This window comes from Nyctibius grandis, chromosome 7 (genome assembly GCF_013368605.1).
Source record: "Nyctibius grandis isolate bNycGra1 chromosome 7, bNycGra1.pri, whole genome shotgun sequence".
NCBI classification, from domain to species: Eukaryota; Metazoa; Chordata; class Aves; order Nyctibiiformes; family Nyctibiidae; genus Nyctibius; species Nyctibius grandis.
This window is the reverse complement of record NC_090664.1, coordinates 32,835,814-32,858,805: the sequence shown is the minus strand read 5'-3', so window position 1 is coordinate 32,858,805 and position 22,992 is coordinate 32,835,814. Positions and strand designations below refer to the sequence as shown.

The 22,992-nt window shown below is 37.2% G+C and overlaps 1 protein-coding gene across 6 annotated transcripts; it reads right to left on the bottom strand.

Moving 5' to 3' along the window:
* Positions 1 to 300: 300 nt before the first annotated feature.
* On the bottom strand, positions 301 to 22,984 carry KRIT1 (KRIT1 ankyrin repeat containing). 6 transcript variants are annotated; one of them, XM_068404573.1, is made up of 18 exons: positions 22,910 to 22,984; positions 21,501 to 21,831; positions 20,690 to 20,811; positions 20,098 to 20,257; positions 18,605 to 18,697; positions 17,567 to 17,714; positions 15,216 to 15,459; positions 14,804 to 14,919; positions 14,232 to 14,375; positions 13,038 to 13,194; positions 12,649 to 12,756; positions 10,849 to 11,005; positions 8,355 to 8,506; positions 7,518 to 7,684; positions 5,394 to 5,481; positions 3,460 to 3,666; positions 3,032 to 3,148; positions 301 to 476 (listed from the first exon to the last, which is right to left on the bottom strand). In XM_068404573.1, the coding sequence occupies exons 3-18, from the start codon at positions 20,789 to 20,791 to the stop codon at positions 456 to 458; spliced, it is 2,181 nt and encodes a 726-aa protein (XP_068260674.1). In that variant the 5' UTR covers positions 20,792 to 20,811; positions 21,501 to 21,831; positions 22,910 to 22,984; the 3' UTR covers positions 301 to 455. The 6 variants fall into 6 exon arrangements, with proteins under 6 accessions (XP_068260674.1, XP_068260670.1, XP_068260675.1 ...); XM_068404569.1 differs by lacking the exon at positions 301 to 476 and adding an exon at positions 664 to 2,310; XM_068404574.1 differs by lacking the exon at positions 301 to 476 and adding an exon at positions 664 to 2,306.
* Positions 22,985 to 22,992: the final 8 nt, after the last annotated feature.

Genomic DNA, 22,992 nt, shown 5'->3' with positions numbered 1-22,992 from the left:
ACTTGGTTATACCAAGTGCTCCCCCAGGAAACTTAGAAAGCAAGCTTGTATTTGTAATTGTATTAGTAGCGCTATATAGTCATCTTGCAACATATATATGTTCATTGGTACCTAAGCGTGCTTTGCAGTGTATTCATCACCAGCAATCTAAAAGAACCTGTATCTGTTGCTTACTGTGGATCTGGTCGTGAGGATTTTTCTAGATGAAAGGATTGTACTCGCCTTCCTTGTCACAGCAACACCATGGAAACTCCTACGTACGCAGGTGCCAGAAGCCTGCTAGGACTGTGTAACCAGGCTTAATCACTACTTAACGACTCCACTGACGCGCAACATCTGCAAACTTCTGGTTTGCCATGACTAACAGTTTCTGTTTTTTCTGCCGATTTCCAAGATGTATCTTAATTTGTAGTCAGCATGGGGCCCTCCTTATGATCCTCTCTGATGATCTTTCTTCATGCCTTGCAAAGATGAGCCTGTTACAAAATACCGCTCTTTGGTAAGAACACATACTTGTTAAGACATTTGATGGCACTTTCATGCTGGCTGCAATAATAAAAACAACAACCATGACTTGTTGCAAACAATTTATTAAGTAGTAATAAATAAGAATTTAGCAGAAGGAACTATATACCAATAAGGCATATTAATACTATTGCCAAATATGCAACTGACACACATTTTAACATTTTTCCTCTAGTTTTCTAACAAAGTGCTATGTAGAGAAGTGTATTTCTGACACGAGTGCCAAGTGATGGCAAGAATGCACTATGAAGGACCCAACGTTGCATTATTTACCTTAAATAAAATATAACAATCCATGAAGATCTACTGTTATTTATGCTAGTGAAGTAGAAAAGTATAGCTTGCTAAGATCACAAAATAGAAGTCTCCTGTTCACTTTGTTTAACTGCTTACTACTTTAATTTCTTAAACTGCACTTACTAGTAATAAGGTATAAGTAAAGTTACTACACAACAGCACAGTTCCTAACATTCATTTTAAACTTTCATGTGAAAACTGAGAGGCAAGTGCTAATTTTTCTTTTTTTAAAAAACTTTTTTACAAAATATTGCACACTGTTTTAGCATGCAGTTTACACGGAAGAAATAGTCAAGTGCACTTAAAACTCTGAAATACAATCAGAAATTTTGAAGATTTGTGTTATGGATACTATTTTAATCTACAAGGATATGTTTCAGACTGCATAGAGTCCCACCTCCACTTGGGATCCAACTTGTTGAGACCCAATCCTGACTCTGCAAAGCGCAGGCAGAATGCTTACAAAATATATCTGAGTTTCTTGCATTATAGATCTTCATTCCTGCATCCTGCACTGCTTGTAGCCTTAAACTGAAGTAATGAGTAGGAAGATTAGTTTAACAGAAATAACTTAGTACCTCCTATACGAGTTTTCATTACTGCAGATGTGTTGCAATCAGGGTAAGATTTATTAAACTTGCTGAAGTCCTCTGAGTGAGATTCATTTGAAAATCTGTATCTCCCCCTCCTCCATATACACATTTTATATTGCACAGCAAAAGTAAAAATCCATGGTTTTTTAAAAAAACAAGCATGCTAAACATTTAATATGGCTTCTGAATGATTTAAAGTATTTCCCTTTTGACATCCTCATGCAGTATTTTAGAATAAATATGAATACAAAGTATGAGAAAGTTAAGAGTAAAAATAAAGCCAGATACAATGTTTGTCAGAAACCAAATAAAAACCAAGAGTTTAGCAAAAGTAGTTGCTTAAATGTCTGACTGGTCCTTTAAACATACTTATCAACAGTATCTTAAAAATAAAGTGTGTCTACAAAATACTGTAACAAATACAACCTCCTTGATGTTCCACAGAATGACACGAAAGGTAAACAGGTAACCGAGACTTGCTTAATGGCACTGGTAGTCCCATAGTCCTCTGGGAACAAAAACCTTACTTGATTCATGCTTGTCCAACTCAGTAAACTATTCACATTTCATTAGCTTTATTGGTTAAGCTCAAGCCCTACAATAGCTTATATAAGAAACACAAAAATATTTATAAAAACAATAGATATGCTGTATAGTTTTTTAAAAAAAATAAACCATGCAACTTCTATACAAAGTTTAAAAACTGTACAAATTGACTTCCCTATTGTGTAAAATTCATGTACATGGAAGTCTTCTGTTACGATGAGAAATAAGTTGGTTTTTGCTTAGCCGTAAGATGCTGGTTTGTAACTCTTGTTCATTTCCATTATTCATTTCTTTCACTTGGCATTAACTGGCCATTTAATTTAATCAGAAGTTTTACGACGAGACCTGCCTATGTAAAGGTATACAATGAAGTTCTATCAGCATTTCAGACCTATGACACAATTAACTTAAGTATTTTTCTCAGGTATCAGAAAGTGTTTTTCAAAATATTCAATCACTTCCCCTATAGCCACCTTAACATATAAGAATCAAAAGCAACTATTGTCAAAAGTATGAAATATACTCAAAGCTGTAATTTTGTCACAGCACATTTTAACATGGCATGTTACCACTGATGCACCCTATGGGTAAAACAAGTGTTTTCCATCAGACACCTGCAAACACTGTCAGAAGTTGCTGGTAGCAATCGCACTGAAGTTGCTTTATAACACTGCCTTCACAGAGCCTCACTTCTACCCAATCTCAAACTCCACTAGTTTTAATAGCAAAGTTACCAGCTCTAACTGTGATTCTCATCATATTTGGAATTATCCTTAGAGTCTGAGGGATTGGGCACATGCAACAAACAGTTTCAATTTAAAAAAAAAAAGTTTACTCTGATAATTACACATGCATTTTATGTATTTTGAACCTTAAAGGCTTCACACGCTAGGAAAATAAGCAAACATTTCGAAATATTAAAAAGAAAATTTTAAGATCATTTGGGGGGGGGGCTTGGCTTGGGCTGCTTTTATACTGTACAAGGGTGGTCAGTCTCAGGAGAGAAGAGGCATATGTCTAGTTTAGGAAAAAATAATTGAACACAAAGGATGAAAAATTATAATGCTTACCTGTTTGGTATGCACAATAAAGCTCATTTTGTTTTCCAGACTGTGGATTTGAAAACATGTATCTCCATCTCCCAACTGCCACATAAAGCAACCATACTTTAGGCTGAGGAGTAAAGCCTACAATGAAATGTAGGAAACCGTCACTCAGAAAATATTCTCCATACTTACAAACTGAACTTTCCTTAGTTCACTTAAGACAGGATTCTGACTTAGAACAGTATGTTTCCCAATGCAGTCATAGCTTATAAAGTACTCAATTGGAAAAATACAAAGCTTTCTATTAGTAGCACCTTATAAAGATCTTAAAATCTTGGAAATCTTCACAGTCAAGTTTAACCAAACAGTCAGGTGTGAAATGACTACTAGCAAGAATTTAAGAGAACAAAATTAAGCTTAACAGTTATCATTGGCAGTTCACTTAAGCTGACCTTTGTTTCCATGTTGAGGAGGTGCAGCCCTTTTACATTTACTCCTACATATACTTTGATGACTTTATGGCTACTTGAACTTGCTTTGGTGAATATCTGTCCTGTGAAAAAAGCTGCTCCGTAAGTAGGAATTTCCCAGCAATTCTGCAAGAACATGCGCTGAAGGTGATGCATCTCTTTACTTACACCTTCACTGGTGCTGAGATTCTGGAAATAAAGGAACAATGGCAATCAACAAGTCTTCCCAAATAGCTGTGGTTATTTGAAGAAAATCTACCACTAAATGAGTATTCCCAAAGTGCTTTCCTAGCAACCGTCTTCCTACATCTAAATTAAGCCATATTGCCACAGAAGGGCTCAAATGCCAAAAGAGACTGAGGAAGAAAGCAGATACATGTACATGCCTCAGAAATCTGAGCCACAGACACCTAACCTCTGCAGGGCCTCGCAATTTTGCCTCTCAGAAGTATATCAGACTCATCAGGGATAAGCAGCTGTGCACCTATCTGACACTAAAGGCATCACAATCCTTAAAACTAAGCATTCTTCCTCCTTTCAGGGGTCCAATCCAGTGAGGCATGGTAAGATGAGCAAGTACCTCCCCCCAAAAATCATGGATTTTTTCCTTTTCCAAGCAAAACAGAGGTGCAGATTTCTTGTCTTTAATGGAGCCCTCATTCAGAATGAGACAGGCTTCTGTTTCTTCCTCTTCAGTAGAGTGAAACAGTCATAACAAAAGATGGCTAGAGTGCTCCCACCTCAGAACAGACTGATGTAAAGTACCCTAATAAACAAAACACTTGGCTGGGCCACACGTGAGATGGGAAGGTACAGGCACGAGAAAGAACACAAGTCTTCAACAGTTAGGGGGCCATGAGTGGGGGTGCGGTGGATGGGACCAGCCTCTTTGGATCCACACCCTGCATTACAGCTTATCTGAATTCTACACAGCCACTTTTAAAATGTAAAATATATGAATACCTTTGGAACAAAAGATTGCAACTCCTTTCCCCTTCCCCCATACCCACAGCCCAAAATAATGGCCTAAGAGCAGAAGTCAAGAAAGCTATGCTCATTCTTACATATTAGCTGGTACCAGAAAGAGTACAAACTACTCTGCTATGCCCTCTGCTATACCATAGTCTTAGAAAGACCACCATCATCCCCTCCTTCATCTGTGTTATAAAGAACAGGAATGATATGCTGGTTTCTGACAAAAAAGGTGTAGGCACCAAGAGAAAGTTTATGATTGAGTAACCTCATCTCAAAAGAGGGGCAAGGCCTGAAAACATTCCCTGAGTGCCTCTGCAGTGTTTCCTGGCAGCTACCTTCAATGATGCATGTCAACCGGTACAGTTCTCCCTCTGACACACCTCACTTTTTCCATAATTTTTTATGAAGTTCATGAATTTAATCTTCAGGTGCCTCTGACCCTTTTTGGAATCCACAGCCCTCAGGTGGATGTCTTTTACAGAAGCAGCCCAAGTCCACATTTAAAAATTTAGCTCAATTAACTGCTCTAGTCAAAGGAGTTCGTGTGCGTGTGTGTGCACATGCGCATCAGCAGCACTATCAGATCCCTAACATACATACAAGTTACACTTGCAGAAAAGGACTTTGTGGATCTGTCACTACAAGCAGATGTGAAAATATAAGTCAGAGTAGTTTTTATGTGTATGCCTGAATTGGCAGTATCCTCAATACACAGTTAACACTGAAGATAAATGAACAGATGACAATTGTATTTACTTATAACAAACAGATCAACTGTAACTGTATGAGAAAAACAGCATTCCAACAACCCATCCCAAAAATTCAGAACACACACATTTCTAGCTTTATATACCAGCAGTTTTGTTCATTAACTGACAACCAAACAGTCAAAAAATAAAGGTTTAAGACAGGATTTTCTACTATGTGATTATTTATCTCACCTTGTATTCATGAAGTATCCTGTTTGTCCAATGAGGAGCTTTACTTTTGAGTTTAGTGATTGGTACTATAGATTTAAGATTTTCTTCACTAAGAAAAAACAAAGCAGAAAAAAAAGTTTTTCTTCACTAAACAAAGTAAGGAGAAAGAATCAAGTCTGCCAGTTTGTATCTTCAAGTCACGTACTGAGCTAGACAGTCAGCTCCTACTCTGTCTTGCCTCATCAGGTGAGAAGCTTTCCCGAAACGTAAGCTAAGGCTTCCTAAGATATAGCGTAGTTCTCAGTTAATGGAGATCCAGCTTTGTGTTACACACTTTGTATCATGGACACGGCAGGGAGAGGAAATGCTAGCAGCAGAACATGTGACTCTTACTTTATTACAGACCAGTTTGGAAGCTAATATTGTATACAAACAGCCATTTACACCAGAATATCACATACTTAGAATAGATGACAGCTTATAACTCTTCCCTTCACTGCGGTACTCAGCCCCACCAAGGACTTTGTCCAATTAATTTCCACATGAAAGTTATATGTTACATGACACGGAAGTGAAGCTATATCTGTAAAGTGCCTTTTTAAAAAACCCAAAACACAGCAAAGAAAGAACACTAAAAGGAAGCCTTTAATAGTTTGCTTTTATGTACAGTTGAGATAGTCTCAAAAACCTAGTGATGCAACCTATTTAGTAATTTTTAAACTATAATTGTCAGTAATTGCAAATACGATCTACCAAGCAAAAACCCTGCACAGAACAATGCATCCAGATCTTTAAGGTCAAGGATACTCTCCTAGAAACAACAGCCTCAATATATTTTTGAAATGACCAGTCTTTTAATAACCATTTATGTCAACTACAAAAAAATTCAGAATACAAATCTCTTCATCTGTCTGAAGAACAAGAAGTCAAGATTATTTTCCAGCATCTTCATTTGAGTATGGATGGAAAGCATGCTCAAATGCCCACAAGGCTCCTTATTTGGCCCAAACTATCTTTCCAAGTAGTCCTGTTCTTATAGAGTCGAGCACTTCCATCGAGCAGGATCAACTCTGAACCACACTGCTGATTTTCCTCAGCGTGGAAAGGAACACCACTCTGCAGCTGCTGGGATTCAGCAGGGGTAGTTTCGTATTAAACCCAGCTGCATTTAACTGCACACTCCCGCAGGTGGGCAGTCCCACTTAAACACAGTTCTCCTTATGCGCCATCTACCAAGTGTGTAACTGCAGGACAAGTTGTGTCAACAGCTGAACCTACTGAACAGCCCACCCAGAAGTCTTCCAGTCAGTGAGCTCATTCACCTAGCTTACTCTGTAATGGTAGTCTCTACACCTAACAGAAGGAAGAGAAAGTAATGAACAAGTGAAGTCAGTACAGCCAGCCCTTTCAGAGTCAGCCCACACTTACAGGAGAGTAATTGTAGCAGAAAATGTACCCTGATTTACTGGTGGTGGAGAATACAACCAAAAAAGAGCAAGCCAGGACAGCTCAGTTGACGCTGTGAATGAGAGGAGGTAAGTATAGTAGCATTCCAGAATAGCACAGCTGCTGTTACATGACTTAATTGAGGTGGAGGTGGTAGGGTGTGGAGTGAAGGTGCACACAGTAGAGAACTGCAATCCTAATGTGCTGAGATACCACTGCAGAAATGTACGTGATCAATTTAGTACAGCAGTTCACATACAAATGAGAGAACAGAAATAATATCTCTGCATGGTCTGTCCTCTTCAAAGAGGGAGGAGAGTCAATCCCAGAAGCTGGTCTAACTGGATATAGTAGGAGGTTTCTTCAGCATTGTCCAAAGTCTCAGTCCTGTCAAAACTCTTCGTTCACGTGAATAGTGTACTCATTTTGGTATTATTGTCTCTCAGTATAGATTTACAGAATACAGAGCCTCCATTCCTCTGCCTGGGACTGCAATAATTAACATTAATATACTTTTCAGACCCCATGTCCAGCTTGTGTTAATGCTACGAGGGTTATGTGATTACTCTGAACTGGAGCTCAGTGATGAAGAAAAATAATAAATGTATCATACGTAAAATTTGAGAGTTCCATAGTAAGTGCTATTTAAAACTACTTAATTTAAAACCATAATTTTAAGTTTTAAACACACATACTTACTTTAGAAAGCCCTGTTTATGTTTCTTGCTCTCATAATTTCCATAGACTATTTGTAGAAGCAGACTTGCCAGTGTGATCAGTTTGGCATCAGGTGATGTATAGAAACCTTTCAGTAAATTATATCTGGCTTCATCAAAAAGGATGAGAATAGCCAATGGATCCTCAATCTGTTAAAAAGATTTAAATAATATGATTTCTTTGTAAAAGAAAATGAGCTTAGAAACTATAAATACAATTTCTTAGCAATTCAGAGACAGAAGACAAAGGTGTGATCCTGACTGAAGTGTACATTTTAGTAATGCTTTGTAATAGAAAAAATGACATATTTTCATTGACTTAATTCAACACGTGACTGATCTAACGCACTGATCTAACACACTTACAAATCAAAGGTGACTAGCGTACCATGCCAAATCAAAAGGTTCAAGGAAATACTGACATCTGTGGGTTTTTTTCCCCATGAATCCATTTTGAATAATATGTTTGAATAATCCTATTGAAATTGACCAATTAAATATCTGAAAAAAATCACAGTACAAGGAAGAGAAAGAAAACTGGGCAGGTTGTTTTTAGACGTATGATAGACAGATAGAGACTGAGGCACATAGGCTTATGATAAAGCAAACAGCTGGGAAGGTGAGAAAGAGGGAGAGAAGAGAGAGAGGGCAGGAAGGCGAGAGGGAGGGAAGAACCTGAAGACTCAAACTATTACAGAAAAGGAGAGGTCCGGTTTAAGTAACTTTGGAAATGACTACAGTCATTGAACACACTGAATGTTGATGATCAAAGTGTTCTGACTCTGACCATGATTTCATGCTATCACTTCCAAGTGCAGACCTTTTTTTCTATTTCCAGTGGAAGTCTCACATCTCTTCTCAGGAAAAGCTGTGAAGTTTCCCTTTGAGGATCCAAGTTTGTCAGTTCAGTGAATATTTCAGGCCAATCTCGAATATGCTGCAAAGGCTTGTGATATGGCTTCAGTTGGAGGCCTGAAAAAGAACAGGTTTTGTTTATAAATAAACAAACAGAATAACCCAGCACACACACACACACATATATATATGATTTAATGCTGCACCAAAACCAGAGTATCTGAAACTGAGGACTCATTAACAAACATTTTTCTCTCTGTTTTCTAAACTGCTATATATAAAAAGTTTTGAAATATGGATTTATTGACAAAATTCTCAGCATCAATTCATTAAATACACTAGTGATGAACCTTTGTTATTTTCAGCTTCTCAAGAGTGAAGTGGTATTTAAATTTTAATGGAATACCAAGACAGACCTTAAAAACACAATAATAAAACATTGAGGACTCTTGTCTCAATTATTAGGGGAGAAATACAAAGTCCAATAATCCTATTTCTGACAGAAAAATACATATTATAGCTTATCTTATAAATGTATTTGCCATTTTTTGATATATATAAACCATAAACTTTTCAGAACAGACATTCTTTTTTTTAAACTGTAAAACATCTTGATTCCTAACAGGCTACAGTCATTCAATGTTTCATGTTCTCCTGTGTATACGAGAGCTGAATAATTCAGAGCTTTCAACTACAGTCCTACTAAGTACTAGAGTCCATGCCTTCAGTTATGCTCATTCGCTTCCCCTGCCTGTCCTTGTGATTATTGCTTGGCTGTTTTCTAGTAGTGAGGAACTAGAAGGCTGTATCTGCCTCATCCTCACTGCTCTGGCTTGTACATTGTGACATTTCACATTATATGAAAAACTTCAAAGGACATGTTATAGTGCAACATCTTTTCACTGAGACTAATCTGTTCACTCAACTTATCCATCTTACATTCAAACACAGCAAAACATTATCTGTACTAGGAACGAAAACTATGGTCTTTACAGTTGTACACAAACGGCAAGAAACACATTTTATAATGCAACTTGTCTATTAGTTGTTTGAAGCCGTCAATCAAAAGCTGACTCATTTTCAAACTCAGGCTAAATATCTAGATAATTACTTGTTTTTAAATAAACAATGTATCAGTGAGCTCCTCCCCTCAAATACAAGGGTAATACTTCAATGATTTGAGTAAAACATGACATACATATTCAGAAAAGGCACAAGCAGCAAGACTTCAACACTCAAACACTTCCTTTTCTTCCAGACATAAACATCTATGTTTAGCTGAGGGTTACAGCAGTCATGTGGCATACAGCAAAGTAAAAAGGCAAATGGCATGACACTGGGAGAAAAAGATTAAAAAAGAATGAAGAAAAGATTCCTGTAATATTTATAGATTTTAAAAAAAAGTAACAATGCCACTGTAGTGGAAGATTGACAACAGTAAATAAAATGTTAAATGCAAGGCTTCTGTGTTAGTGGTACTGTCAACACAGTATCCTACCAGACCTGAATTGTGCTTTGTAAATCCATTATAATGTGTCCCATGGCTATCTTGTTGCAGCAGTACCATTTACCATGTTTTCTGACAAAACACAATCACAATCATTGACTCTTTTGTGGTTCTATTTATCTTTTGCTACATATCTCAAACTACAACTATAATATACTTTTTATTTAGATCAGAAATACCAAAAAATACAGCAAATGTAATAATGATGTTTTGCATCAGAATTCCCTCACACCAAATATATCTGAAAACTTGCTTATCAAAAATCATTTTGGTGCAAAACACATGAATATTCATACGATTAAAGGCCCTAATAAAAAAAACATTAATCAGCTTTACTTCAATTGCTAGTTTTAAATAGATTAAACATTGGTAAAAACAACTATATACATCCAATTTCAGATACCCTGGGAAGAAAAATACCACTAAAATCAGAGTAAGTTAGCAGTTAGGACTATGACAGCAAAGGTGCCCTATAACAAAAGGCAATCTGGACTAGCCTCATCTTCGTAGTGAAATACATTCTATAGACACCACGGTGATACAAGGTCAGACCTATTGGGGGTACCCAAAATGACAGCTAAAATGGAGCAGCTCTCTATAGCTCTGAAAGCACAGTTTGGAGACATCAGGCTGTAAAGGCTGGGAGTTGGAGGAAAGCTTAAGCAGAGGAAATAGAAAAACTGGTTTCACTCCCTATGCAAAAGATATAAAGAACGAGACCTACAGGGATTACAGAGTCTCTGGCAAGAGCAAAGTGTATTAATAGACAGTCTAGATACAAATTGACTCCTGAAGGATGGCTTTTAAAAGCTGATAGAAAAGAGGGTAATACATAACTGTCAGAGAGCATGTTTCCTATTTTGCTAAGAAAATATTTTTTTTTTCCAAAGGCAAGCAGAAATAAAAAAATTATGATAACCTCTCAAGTATAATGACCTTCCTTGTTACTTACTGAGGTTCTCAGAACAGATCCAGATAGTGAAGTACTGCTGAGTTTCTTGAGACAAACGCATTCCCTCCATTATCTGCTGTACAGTAGTATTGTTTCCATGTTTCAACTCAACAGAGCGATACGACCCATCCATACGATAAATTCGTGCCTTTTCATACTACATAAAAATTTAAACATATTAAACAAAGAACTTGTTAAAATCCTTTCTGTTGGTGCTTCTGAAGAGGAAAGCAATTTTACCATAATTCAGCAACATCCATACTGTTGAGAAAAAGAACACTGCACAACTCCTGCATATTTACTGTTTATCAAAACTGCTTGTTTCATGTCCTATGCAAGTTCTTATCCTGTGCTTTTTACCACAATAACTACAAGACCTTACTGATATTCTGAGGACTTCACTTCTGTTGAACTCAGAGGCAAGTAGGCATTTAAAAGTTCCCTGAGGGATTTGGGCTCCCGAAATGTCCACCTCGCTATTACTGGCAGGTTATGAACTACTCCTGTCATTAGTCTATATTAAAAAGACTCATTTTTCAGAGGGAAGCACCACCCTTTACACAGATCCCAGTACAATAAGAATACAATCTCACGAAGATCTTTTACAACTTCTATAATATTACTAATAATAAATCATTTTCCCCTTCAGAACTCCCATAGCTTTCACTGTGCGCCCAGAGGATACCTCCTGAAAGACCTACTTAAACGTAAATCGGGTGCTTAAAGCATATAAACACAAGTTATAAATCAATGAAACTTCTTGTTTTCATCTCCCTAACAGGTTAAATGTTTCAGCTGCTTGAATAAAAAAGTTGCAGGCATTTGTTATTTCCCTTCTTCAAATCTACTTAGTCATCAAGAACTGAGTTCCTAAAAACTTCTGGAAAAAAGATGAATGCCTTGGAAAATGACAACTGACTGAAAATGAGGCTGGAATGGAAAACATAAGTCTTTTCACTGCAGTAATCACTGTGACTCCTATTGCAGCAATTTCTATCTTTTTTTAATTTTAATGTATTAATTCAATAGTAGTAAGTGACAACATAATATCACCTATTACACTGTGAAATCTACTTAAAATGTGTGCATTAGTCTTTTACAGTCATTAGACACACATCTGCCATTTGATCAACTGCATAATAAGACCCCTAAAATACAGGAGGTCAATTCCTTCATTAATTATTTTGGAAGATTCATTCATACAGAGTGAAATGAAGATAATTTAAAACATCTTGAAAAACTGACAGGTTTACTGCCACCTACCTACAGAGATACAAGCTGCATCTGAAGTCAAACAAAAGAAACAAGTGGTTTTATATCATTTGGCTAATTTTAGATCTACTTCAGGATGAGAGGAATCGCATCGTAAATTTTGTTTACTGTCCTGGCTAGATCTCCACTGACTGCCAAGGAAGCCTACACTGACTAACTGATGTAAAGCCTATTTTGTAGAAGCCTACATTTAGCCAGCTGAATGCTCCTGTTTATCAACACACAAGACGACAGTGCATGAAGAAAGCTAACAGTTATATGATCAAAAGTAGACATAAAATCGGCAGCTGATGTGATGCTCCTACAAATAAATCAAAACATCACGTCTAAAGCCTTACATGTATTTCTTGAGCAATGAATATAGACAGAAACATTTAAAGAGGCAAAATGTCAGTTTGTCAATATTTACACTAACAATTTCAGTATACTGCACACTTCCAATAACAGCTATAAATGAGCCTAGCTCTTCTGCAAGTTTATGTGTAAATTAAATATAAACTTAAAACTATTTAGAAAATAAACTCATACAGGTTTATTTATGGCTTCCTTCAGCAGTTTTGCAGTTTCTTCCCACTCATTTTGTTTGTTCTCTTCACAGACATTCAGTGGAGATCTTCCTTGTTGATCAGTAATGTGCTACAAACAAACAGAAACACTGGTAATAAATTGTTTTCACTGGAGACAGGTAAACATTGAGACATTTTTTGAGATAATTAAAATCCTTGATCCTAGGGTTCAAACATTTAATTGATATACAATGGGAAAAGTAGAGGTAATGAAAAATATTTAACCATTTTTGGTAATCTCTCAACAACATCATTGTGTTTACGCATTGTGATCTGGGCACAAAACATTTCACATAAATAAGCTAGAAACTGTTGCTAAAACTGCTATTTCTATACACAAACAGAACTTACTCTGTCAATTTCCGGATGATTTAGTAGAATTTGTACTATTTCAGCATGTCCCCCTCCTGCAGCAAAATGAAGAGGAGAGCTAAGTTGGCCATTCAAAAGATTCGGATTGCATTTCCCTTTCTCCAACAGCATTCGAGTGGCTTCAACTTTTCCATACCTGCAGACAGGTTTAAAGCAGAGCAGACACAGCAAATGTAAAATAAAATCTTTTTTTTCAGGTAGTCCTAAATATAGAAAATTGTATTTCCATGCTCAAGAGTTTTTAGCTTTGAAACTACACCAAAGACAGTGCAATATTAGTAAGTTTGTAGAAATTAGTATCAGTTCTGCATTTCTTTGGTAACCATTGGTCTAGTAACCATTTATTGGATTCATTACAGACACCCCAAACCTTGCTTTAAACTAGCTAAGTTTGGACAGTTGTAGCAATTTAGCCACAGCAAAACAGAGCTCAGCCTTACCTGAAAAAAAAAAAAAAAAAATCTGTGTGAGAATCAGACTAAAGCTTCTGATTGTCATGCAGGTGGATCCTGAGGACTCTTAAGCCTCATGCAGGTAACTGGTAAATTTTGTGTATACTGTTTATGCAAACTTTCTGACAAACACTAAAAATCAAATAAGTGTTGTTTTTTTTTATAATTTAAGTTTGATTTTCATGTTATTCATATCATCAGACACTACTATAAATACAGAAGACTAACAAAGACAACAGAAAAGCATTTTTACAACAACTGAGGAAAGCTCTCAAGCACTTACAGATTAAGTCATCACAGAATTATAGTCAGACAAGTTGACCTCTGTAGATCACCTAGTCCAGCTTCCCACTCAAAGCCTGACCATCACCAAAACGTGCTCAGCTCAGCTACTGCTGTGCTGTAAAACTGCTCACAGCCTTTAACCAACAAAGACTGTAAAAGTTACCACACTAAACTAGACCCAGTGTCTCCAACAGGAATTAGAACAGATGCTTCAGGATAGATGTAAGAGGCAATAGATGAGTGTATCTCAAAACCTGAAGCAATCTTTCTCTTCAGAAGGTTAACACTAACATATATTACAGTCGAAGTGTAAAAAGTCAAGGTTTTTGATTTCTCATTTTTGAGTCTGTAAGATAAACTACATAAATGATTAGTGCTAAAGAATCATGACAGCAAGAATGCATTTGATTGGCAAAACTATATTCATTTGACTCACCAGCATGCATAATGGATAGGGGCCCAGTGGTCACTATCTAACTGATTAACAGAAAACTTTTTATCCAGAAGGTGGCTTAGTAAATCAGAGTCGCCTTCACAAGCACTGCGGTGAAGAGGGAAATCATCTACCCACTGGTGTTCCCTATGAATTAAAAGGGGAAACAGGAGGAAACACAGTTCAGAAATATTTCAATAGTTGAGGACATCGACTTATTTTAAATTACTAACTTAGCACTAACTGTAGATCTACATGAAGAATAAAAATGAAGCTCATGCAGCTGAAGTGGACCAGTATTCATACAACAGTATTTTAGTCATGCAGTAGTCAAGCCACAGCTGTATTCATTATGCTAAGAAATGCTTCCCTAGTGTTTATAACGTAAACCTTTCTTGAGCCGTCCTTTAATTGTTGTGTTTCAGTACTTAGAAACTTCAAACAGAATTTTTTTAAATAGGTATTTATACAGTAAAGCCCTAAAGTAATAGGAATCTCATTCTGACCAGATCTACCAAGTACTACTGTAATATAACAAAATTATCCATTAATGAAAAAGGAATGTAACATAATACTTGTCCTCTGTGACACTGCTCATGCTACGTTGCCACTTTTCTCTTTTAGGAATCTGAATCTTTGAATAGTCTGGGGCTCCAAGGCCGAAGTATGGATTTATTACCACTTTGTCAACCTGTGAAGACATAATTTAAACACAACTGAAAAAATACCTTACTGACATTTGGCTAAACAATCCCCCATCCAGGCCAGGTACTCTCTTGAAACCAAAGTTATGATAGTAACATTTTATAATTAGAGAGAATGATATTCAAATGTGAGGATCTGAAAAACTGTTTAGCAGTAAGTGTGCAATAAAGATATCTGATTATATTAAACATCAAGCACACACTCATATCAAATAAATGAATAAATTGTAAAATGGAAATGTATATATGTTTCACAAATATAAAATGAAAATATAATTCTTACCCTATTGGTATACTGAAGGTCAGATCCAAACAAAGGATTATAGATACACACGTCTGCTTTCTCCAATGCCAGCATTTTACTCTTTATCTCCAGGGCAGTATAACCCATGTGTAACGAGCTCTCTGTTTGACCAGGTTCTATAGCATAGGCAGGGTTCATTACATTTGTTTTAATTCTCTCAAGAGGAGATGGTCTGAATAAAGCTGGGATGGAGTGAGACTGGGTGTGCCGTTCATCCAACCACCTGCAGGACAGAATGGGCAAGTAATTTACTTTCAGGTAGAAAAGGACTATTTTGGTCACGCCTGTTCATTATTTTGTTTGATTAAGGGCTGTATTTATGATAATCACACACTTTAATTAAAAAAAATTAATTATAATGTGCACAGCCAATTTTATAGCACTAAGTTAATTCCCAAACATGACATTTTTTAACCAAATATAGTTAAGCAAATGTGGTTACTCAAACACATTTCCTGCAGATGCAAACTCTCAAAGAAAAGAAAATCATAACCTAAGGTAAGAGTAACATTGGTTACAGACAAAACACTTAACCACACCATATTTCACTGTTTCATTTACTTTCAGTTTACCAGTATTACTACTCTCAACATACAAATTTTGAAACTTAAAGCAGTTTGTTTAAGTGTGAGTTGAAGTTTCAATATCTGTGCTGACTTAAGACTTCTAACTCATGTGTTTAGGCAGAGGTGGGAAAAGGCAAAAAATCAGAAGGTCCTTTGACAGCTTCCAAACTGCTAAGTCTTTTACACAAAGGCTACCAGCTGCCTTTTCACAAAGCTGTGCTGAAGGTTATTCTCTTCCAAGTGCACTCCTACTGGAAGTATAGAAGGGCTTTAGAGCCCTCTTACTATGAGCTAGAGTGGAAACTCAGCACTGTACACCTGCTGCGTTTCTTCCTGCCACATACGCAATATAACACAGGGCTCAGGACAAGTTATTAATCTTAATTTTTGGATAAATATGTTTTAACCAAATTGCTAAATTATTTTAGTGTTATGTTGAACAGGGTACATTTTAACTAAGGGTATAAAACTAGGTTTGCATTTAGGTTTCTGCACGTACTTTCTCACAAGCTTGAGATAAACATGTACTTTGCTGGAATACAATAAATTCCATTTAGTGATTTAGCCTGGAAACATAGGAGAAGTACATGCTTTGGAAAGACAGATCCACTGACAGACCACTCAGATCTTGTCTGTCCCAGAACCATATATAAGAATGGCAGAACATGGCCTGCAGTTCAATGCATATGTTTGGGCCTGGATTTTTAAGTCCCAGATCCAAGCTATCGTGTGCTGCAAAAGCTGTATTCCCTTCACTTACTCATGGTCCTCCTGGGAAGGAGGGCTGTAAAATTGTGGTCATTGTGCTATGAAGACCCTCTTGCCTCTCTGAGGTATTTTCAGGCATTTTCTCTAAACAGTTGGTACATAAATTTGTTATGGTAGTTTGAATCTTTGAGAAGCGTTGTTTCAGATTACGTACGTAAAGAATAATCAATATAAACTGTTTTCTATTACACTTCCAAGGCTTCTCGCACAACTGTAAGGTTTGTAACGCATTTTAAGCCAAGCTTAGAGTCTGAAGGCATTAATTAAGCAGCAAATAAATATAACTGGCACAATGGTATACATGGAAATATTATGATTCTACTAATAAACTGTAAAAACAGAAAAACACAGAACCTTTTTAGGTAATAGCCTTTAACTTACAATCTTTCATGTTAGCCAAGAGTTTCAGCTAACTTTATTAATGCAAATAAGTTCATATATAAGTATGTCTGGTATTTCTTTGTCAAGGGTACACAAAAAAGACCAAAAAACTGCTCACATATTCAACTTTCAAACTATTATAAATCTGGCTAAACAACTAATCACCTTTCTGAAAGTTAATTCCCCACTGCAAATAAATTTGTATGGCGAGGGAAGATGCACAGCCTTTCTAAAGGAAGGTTTAATTTAAATGCAAATCTTAACAGGTATTTTTACTACACTCTGGCAAATACTCTTAAAGATGACATTTATGTCACTTATAGAAGATTAATCATTAGTATTTTATATGGTATTACAAAATTCACAGTGAGCAAGAACTTCCAAAAAGCCACTTGATTTAGATAAGCACACCATTCTTGAGTTTGCAAAAAGATTTTTAGAAAGATTTAGAAGTCTGTTGTCAAGGTTTCAGTTTCTGATAAACATGAAGAAAACGACATGATATCACAATGATTTCCTTCTTAATCACAACAATGCTATGAAAACTATGTGCTACATCTGCAAATTATCATTTAACTTCTACTTTAATGTATTTTTACTGATGGCATTTCTTACTTATCCAAGGCAATTAACATCCTTGCAGTAAGTGTAGCAAAATGGGTGCTGGATTCACTGCAGACTCTCATGATGTCTTGTAAACAGTAAAACACAGGGCATCCAGGACTGTATGCGTATTTCGTATTATCTAAGAAGGAAACAGACTCTGAAGACACATCGATGAGAAGAATAATCTTATTTTCCCTTCTGCATCTTTTGTAGTTACATGTTCCTAATGAATTAAGAGTATATTCTAACTTTAGACTAGAGTAACTTATTTTTTTCAAAATGATAATTGATAGAAATTACATACAATGCTTACATAATGTTTCACAACTCAATAGGGTAGCCTTAAAAACCTTAAACTGTTCAATCACTACTCCATCAGTGTGATCAGCTTCATCTGAGCAATTAATATTAAATGTGTACTGTTGCCAGAAAAAAATAATAGGACTCAAGACTAGAAGAGGTATTTATTGCTATTGGTAACTTCACAATGCTATTTACTTCATAGTTTTTATCCTTAAGGCCTTTTATCAGTAAGGCAAAAATGAAGGATTTTCCCCAAAAGCACACAGACATTCACTTCAGGCTTTTCTTAAAAATACTTCCCTGACAAAGCATTTACTTTGCCTTCTAAAGGCTTTATTCACCATTCCTTATTCAAACAAAACCGCTTACAGACTTCAAGAAGCATTTTTCTCTGAGTAAAGAACACTGAACTGAATAGGATGTCTGTCTTACACTTGCATTCGGTAAATTCTATACAAGCTAATGCATATGTTTTGAAATATAATCAAGTAAACAAATACAGCTTAAAACAGAAGTGTGCTATTGTTATGGAAACAAAGGCAATGCATTAAAAACAAGTTTTCCTTAATTTTAGAGTAACTTTTTCAAGTTTTAAAGTATTCAGAGAGAGGTTTCCACCTCAATACAACTTTTAATGTTTAAATACAGAAAAAGCTATATAGCATATTCATAAAATTCGTAATAAACTCTCAACTGACCTTCTGCTAAAATGAGTGCAACTTCAGAAATTATACTCAACATTACCTTTCACAACAGTTGGAACAATGTAAAGTGATGCCTCCTGGCCTGCCTTCTCTCCATCAAGAGGAAACTTCTTCATTAACACTACACGCTTTCCTAGAACAGTATTAAAAAAAAAAAAAAATTAACCAACAAAACGACAACAAAAAAAACAATCTAGAGTTGGCTATCTGAAAGCTTACCAGACGCAACCTTTCTAATTTCTAGGGAAAAACGATTGTGATTATTATGAGCTATAATCTAAAGCAACTTAAGAAAATTTAAATATACACAAAAAATAAAGAACATAAATATGTATATACCCATTAACATGAAAAATTACATGACTACTCCTTTTTTCATAGCAAATTCTCTATACCCTTGATTTTTCGTAACATTCACCCCCCCAAACCACCTACCTTTAAGTTAAACAGGATTTTTTTTGAAATGGGAAAGCACGGCTGCATGCTATATTCCATGTTAGGGTGAATGCTTTATTCATGTAGTGGTAGGACAGTATTTTCCATGTTATCCTCCCTTCCACCCTTACAGAATTTAGCATTTTGTTTGCTTTTCTGTCCTCAGATGCATATTTTACCAGTGGCCACACTCAGCTGTGCATATTAATGCTTGGGCCCTCTGTCTAAATCAATTTAAAACTCTCTAAACTGTGTAAGAAACATAGTTTTTGTTTTTACTAGGCATTCCTCAGTGTGTATTAATGCTATTTTGTTATTTCATGTTTGCTGCTCAACTAGCTTTGTTAAGTCCATCCAACTCCAGTTATTGCCACCCACAACATTTTACCATGCAACCAGATCTTCCTTTTCTAAATTGTTAGCACTGTGTCGCCCTGTCCGCACTGACAACCTTCCCAGTATAACCTTACTTACAAAGCAGAGATGAGGTACTCAGCAAAAAAAGTACTTTAGTCACTATAGTTTATACCAATCTGGAAATGAAATATGCTGGCTAAAACAATTTTTGTCAGCACAAGTGTGAGGTTGTTTGCTAGACCAGTTTTGCAACAACAATTAAAAAGAAAATATACTAATCAAATGATATCTGTAAGTGATACAGTTATGCCAGAAGTATTTTCATGTAGATACCGTCTACTGAACAATGCTAGCTTTAGAACAGACTTCAGAAGCAATCAATTCACTATTTCAAGTGAAGTTTTAGCTGAAATTAAGGATAAAAAAAAGCCACTTTGATCTGGTTTACCAGAAGTTTAGCTATAAATCTCAATTTGAGGTGAAGAAATAGTACAGACAGGCAAAGTTTCACTTAATAAAAATCTCTTAGTAAGCATTTGATAGAGTTGGAAGGTAAAGGGAAACAAAGGTAAATTAAAGCTTTTAGCTGTATAGTTAGGCTTGGTTTTTTTTGATGAACCACAAAACATACCTTCTTTTTTTAAACTAATTTCATGCTTTTGCACTACCTTCCCATGCCCATGTAATTTAAAAATATTTTTATAGAGCTATTAACAATAAATCAGATTAAAATGTTTTTACCTTTAATACCCTGATTGGCTGGTGAAATTGGTTTGGTGGCTTCTAATACATAATCCAAGATGCTCTGGGTTATCTCAGTGCCTCCCTGCAGTTTAGTTTCCAACAAAACTTTCTTCCGTTTTTTCTTTTGGCCTTCAATGGGAACTTCAAGCAACAAAATCTTTCAAACAATAATGAAACCAAAGGAGTTTAAGCACAACTGAAACAAGTACAGAATACCTTTTTTTTTTTGTCTGTATTTATTGTACCACTGTAAAAGCAGTAACAAAATTCAGGAAGTACTGAATGTGGAGGAGCAGGACAGCAAAGTCAGAATGACCTCTGTAACAGTAAGGTTAAAGAGAGTAAGACAAGGCTACACCCTTGTACTGAGCAGCCCACAGGCCAAAAGGCCCTGAAATGACATGAAACACACAGATACTACAAAACCGTAAAGTGTTCCAATACCCTAAGGATGGGGCAAGGCACAGTAGATATATGACATACATAGACATTATTTAAGCAATGTTATTGGAATATTTTCTCTTCTGCTATATTATTATATATTTACTTTAAAAAATTTTAATAAATAAAAAAAATTAAATAGTTTTACTTCGTAGGATTTAGCTCGATATTCCCGAGAATTCAGGCTAGCAGTATTTTTTGGACGAATCACAGCAACATATGCATCTCCAATATTTTCTGGGTTTCCCATCTCTCCTTCTTATTTTATCACTGGAAACAATGAATAAATAGGAAGTAAAGGTTCAGTTAAAAAAAAAAAACAAAACAAACCCAACACACACTAAACTTCAGGATGCAGTGATTATATCCACCGATTCTTTGCGTTATTCATTTATTGTTCTTTAGCTGGAGAAATACCAATGGCTGATATAATTCTGCTTCCTTTTCATGAAAGGGGAAAATCCCACATCACATAGATTTAATACAAATAATCTTGTTCTCTAACCCACTTTTCAAATAAAAATAATGTACACTTTTTTCCACTTTGTAACCATGTTCCCCATTTTTCAAGCCAGGCAAAAGGCTAAAGAATTTCAGGAGTCTAAAAAAATACATTAAATTGAAAAATAAAACCATTCTAAAGTGACAAGCACTGTGATTTATAAAATGTGCTATGACAAAGTACTGCATTTCTATGAGTTCCACAGGGATTTCAAGAAAATACCTGATTTTCCTTCCTCCCGCCCCCAACAGGAAGTACAACACAGTCTTGCCTACAGCCCAAGTAACAAAGCTGATAAAAATAAACTATAACATGGATTCATTTACTTAGTTTTACTTTCAGTGGGATGGCAAACTGGTGCACAATTCATTCAAACACACAGCTTCTGAAAGGAATGTCTTCAGCTTTTGCAACAAGTGGACAGAGGTTTTTAGATTTAAGACAAAACTTTGCTTACCCTTCTGTTGAACCAAAGCGACAATTCCTATGATCACAAAATATTATGAAAATGTTAGGGAAAACCTCCTCAGGCTAAATCACTCCACGTATCAGATTTAAGAAAGAAGGTCGTGTCTGGCCATTAGCACCTTTCAGCTGATCATCTTCTTCATCTGCAACTGAACCCCCTTTCATTCCATATCATCAGTAAGCAGATGCTTTTTACAGATTAATCCCTCCACAAAGATTTCTAACTTTACTGTTTCTAGCTTCTTCACCTCTTCTAGGAGAAACAGAGGTCTTCAGATTCCCATGCCCCTAGTCCAGTATTTTTGCTGGGATCAGACTACCTGAAAACATATTAAGAAAACCCAACATAAATAACAGCATGCACATTTTCACCTTCAGTTAAGATAAATACATTAGTTAGATGATTTAATGGTGGTACTTGAACAGTAATATCTAAATAGAAACATCTATTTATTTGCATTCCAGTAGCATCTAGAAACATTAAATAAGCAACGTGCTGACTTGTGAGAGCTCATACTTTGGGATATTAAGAGTTTTGAAAAGAACGAGAAACATCCCTCCCTTATGGGCAGCTGGGAAAGCCATGCTCCCTGGGCTTCCTTACATGTACCAGGATATACTGGCTTTGGGTCACAGGCTTGGGCGGAGGGAAGCTGCACAGGCAGGGCTGGGCCACCTAGGTGGCAGGTGATGGGGCAGGTGAATAAGCAGCGGGTGAATTCCCTCTGGCAGTGCTCTGCAGTAAATCCGAAGTGGGGCGAGGATGTCTGGGAAACAGACAGCCCCGAGAGCTGCGGTACGACTCCAGAAAACAAAACCAGAGGGTGGGGTTGCAAGGATGTGACAATAACGATGACCAGCTTCAGAAGACACCACCAGTGAACTCACACTCACCAATTCCAAGTGCCAACAACCCGTCCCTGTCTCAATGGATGTAGGCTCTATAGAACGTGCCTCAGCCGGGCTTCTCCCAGCGCCGCCCTCAGCAGACCGGGACCCGCCGGGCCGAGGCAGAGGGCGGCTCCCGCCGCGCCATGCGGACACACGGCCACGCCACCCCCGCCGGGGAGGCCGCCCCGCCCAGCGCAGGCCCCGCAGCGCTGCCTCGCCTCGGCACGGCGAGACCGCCACCACAGGCGGAGCCGGCCCCCGACAAGGGAAGCGGCCCCGCGCCGCCAGTACCTCCCGCTCCGGAGGCAGCCACCCCATCGCTCCACGCCTCACGGCCGGGAAACGCCCCCCCCCCCCCGAACTTTCCTGGTCACGCCCAGGAGCCGACCGGACCCCGGAGGAGTGCTCACGCCGCAGCCCCGCGGAGCGGGAACCGCTCCCACATCCTCGGGACCGCCCCACCAGGGTAAGGGGCAGCGCCCTGGCCCTGCTCACTCCCTTCCTTGCCTTCCTCGGTGGTGCTGGCGGCCGCCTCCCCCGCGCATCTTCTCACCGCGCCCGGCACGCGTCCCGCTCCGCCCCGTCCCCGC

Excerpts from the sequence above, each read along its gene's own strand:
- KRIT1 (XM_068404569.1), bottom strand. The coding sequence starts at position 20,791 with ATGGGAAACCCAGAAAATATTGGAGATGCATATGTTGCTGTGATTCGT. Across the intron at positions 17,715-18,604 it reads TGTTCCAACTGTTGTGAAAG|AGTCTGTTTCCTTCTTAGAT; the intron begins GTAATGTTGAGT and ends ATGTGTCTTCAG. Across the intron at positions 3,667-5,393 it reads GGATACTTCATGAATACAAG|AATCTCAGCACCAGTGAAGG; the intron begins GTGAGATAAATA and ends CTTTATTTCCAG.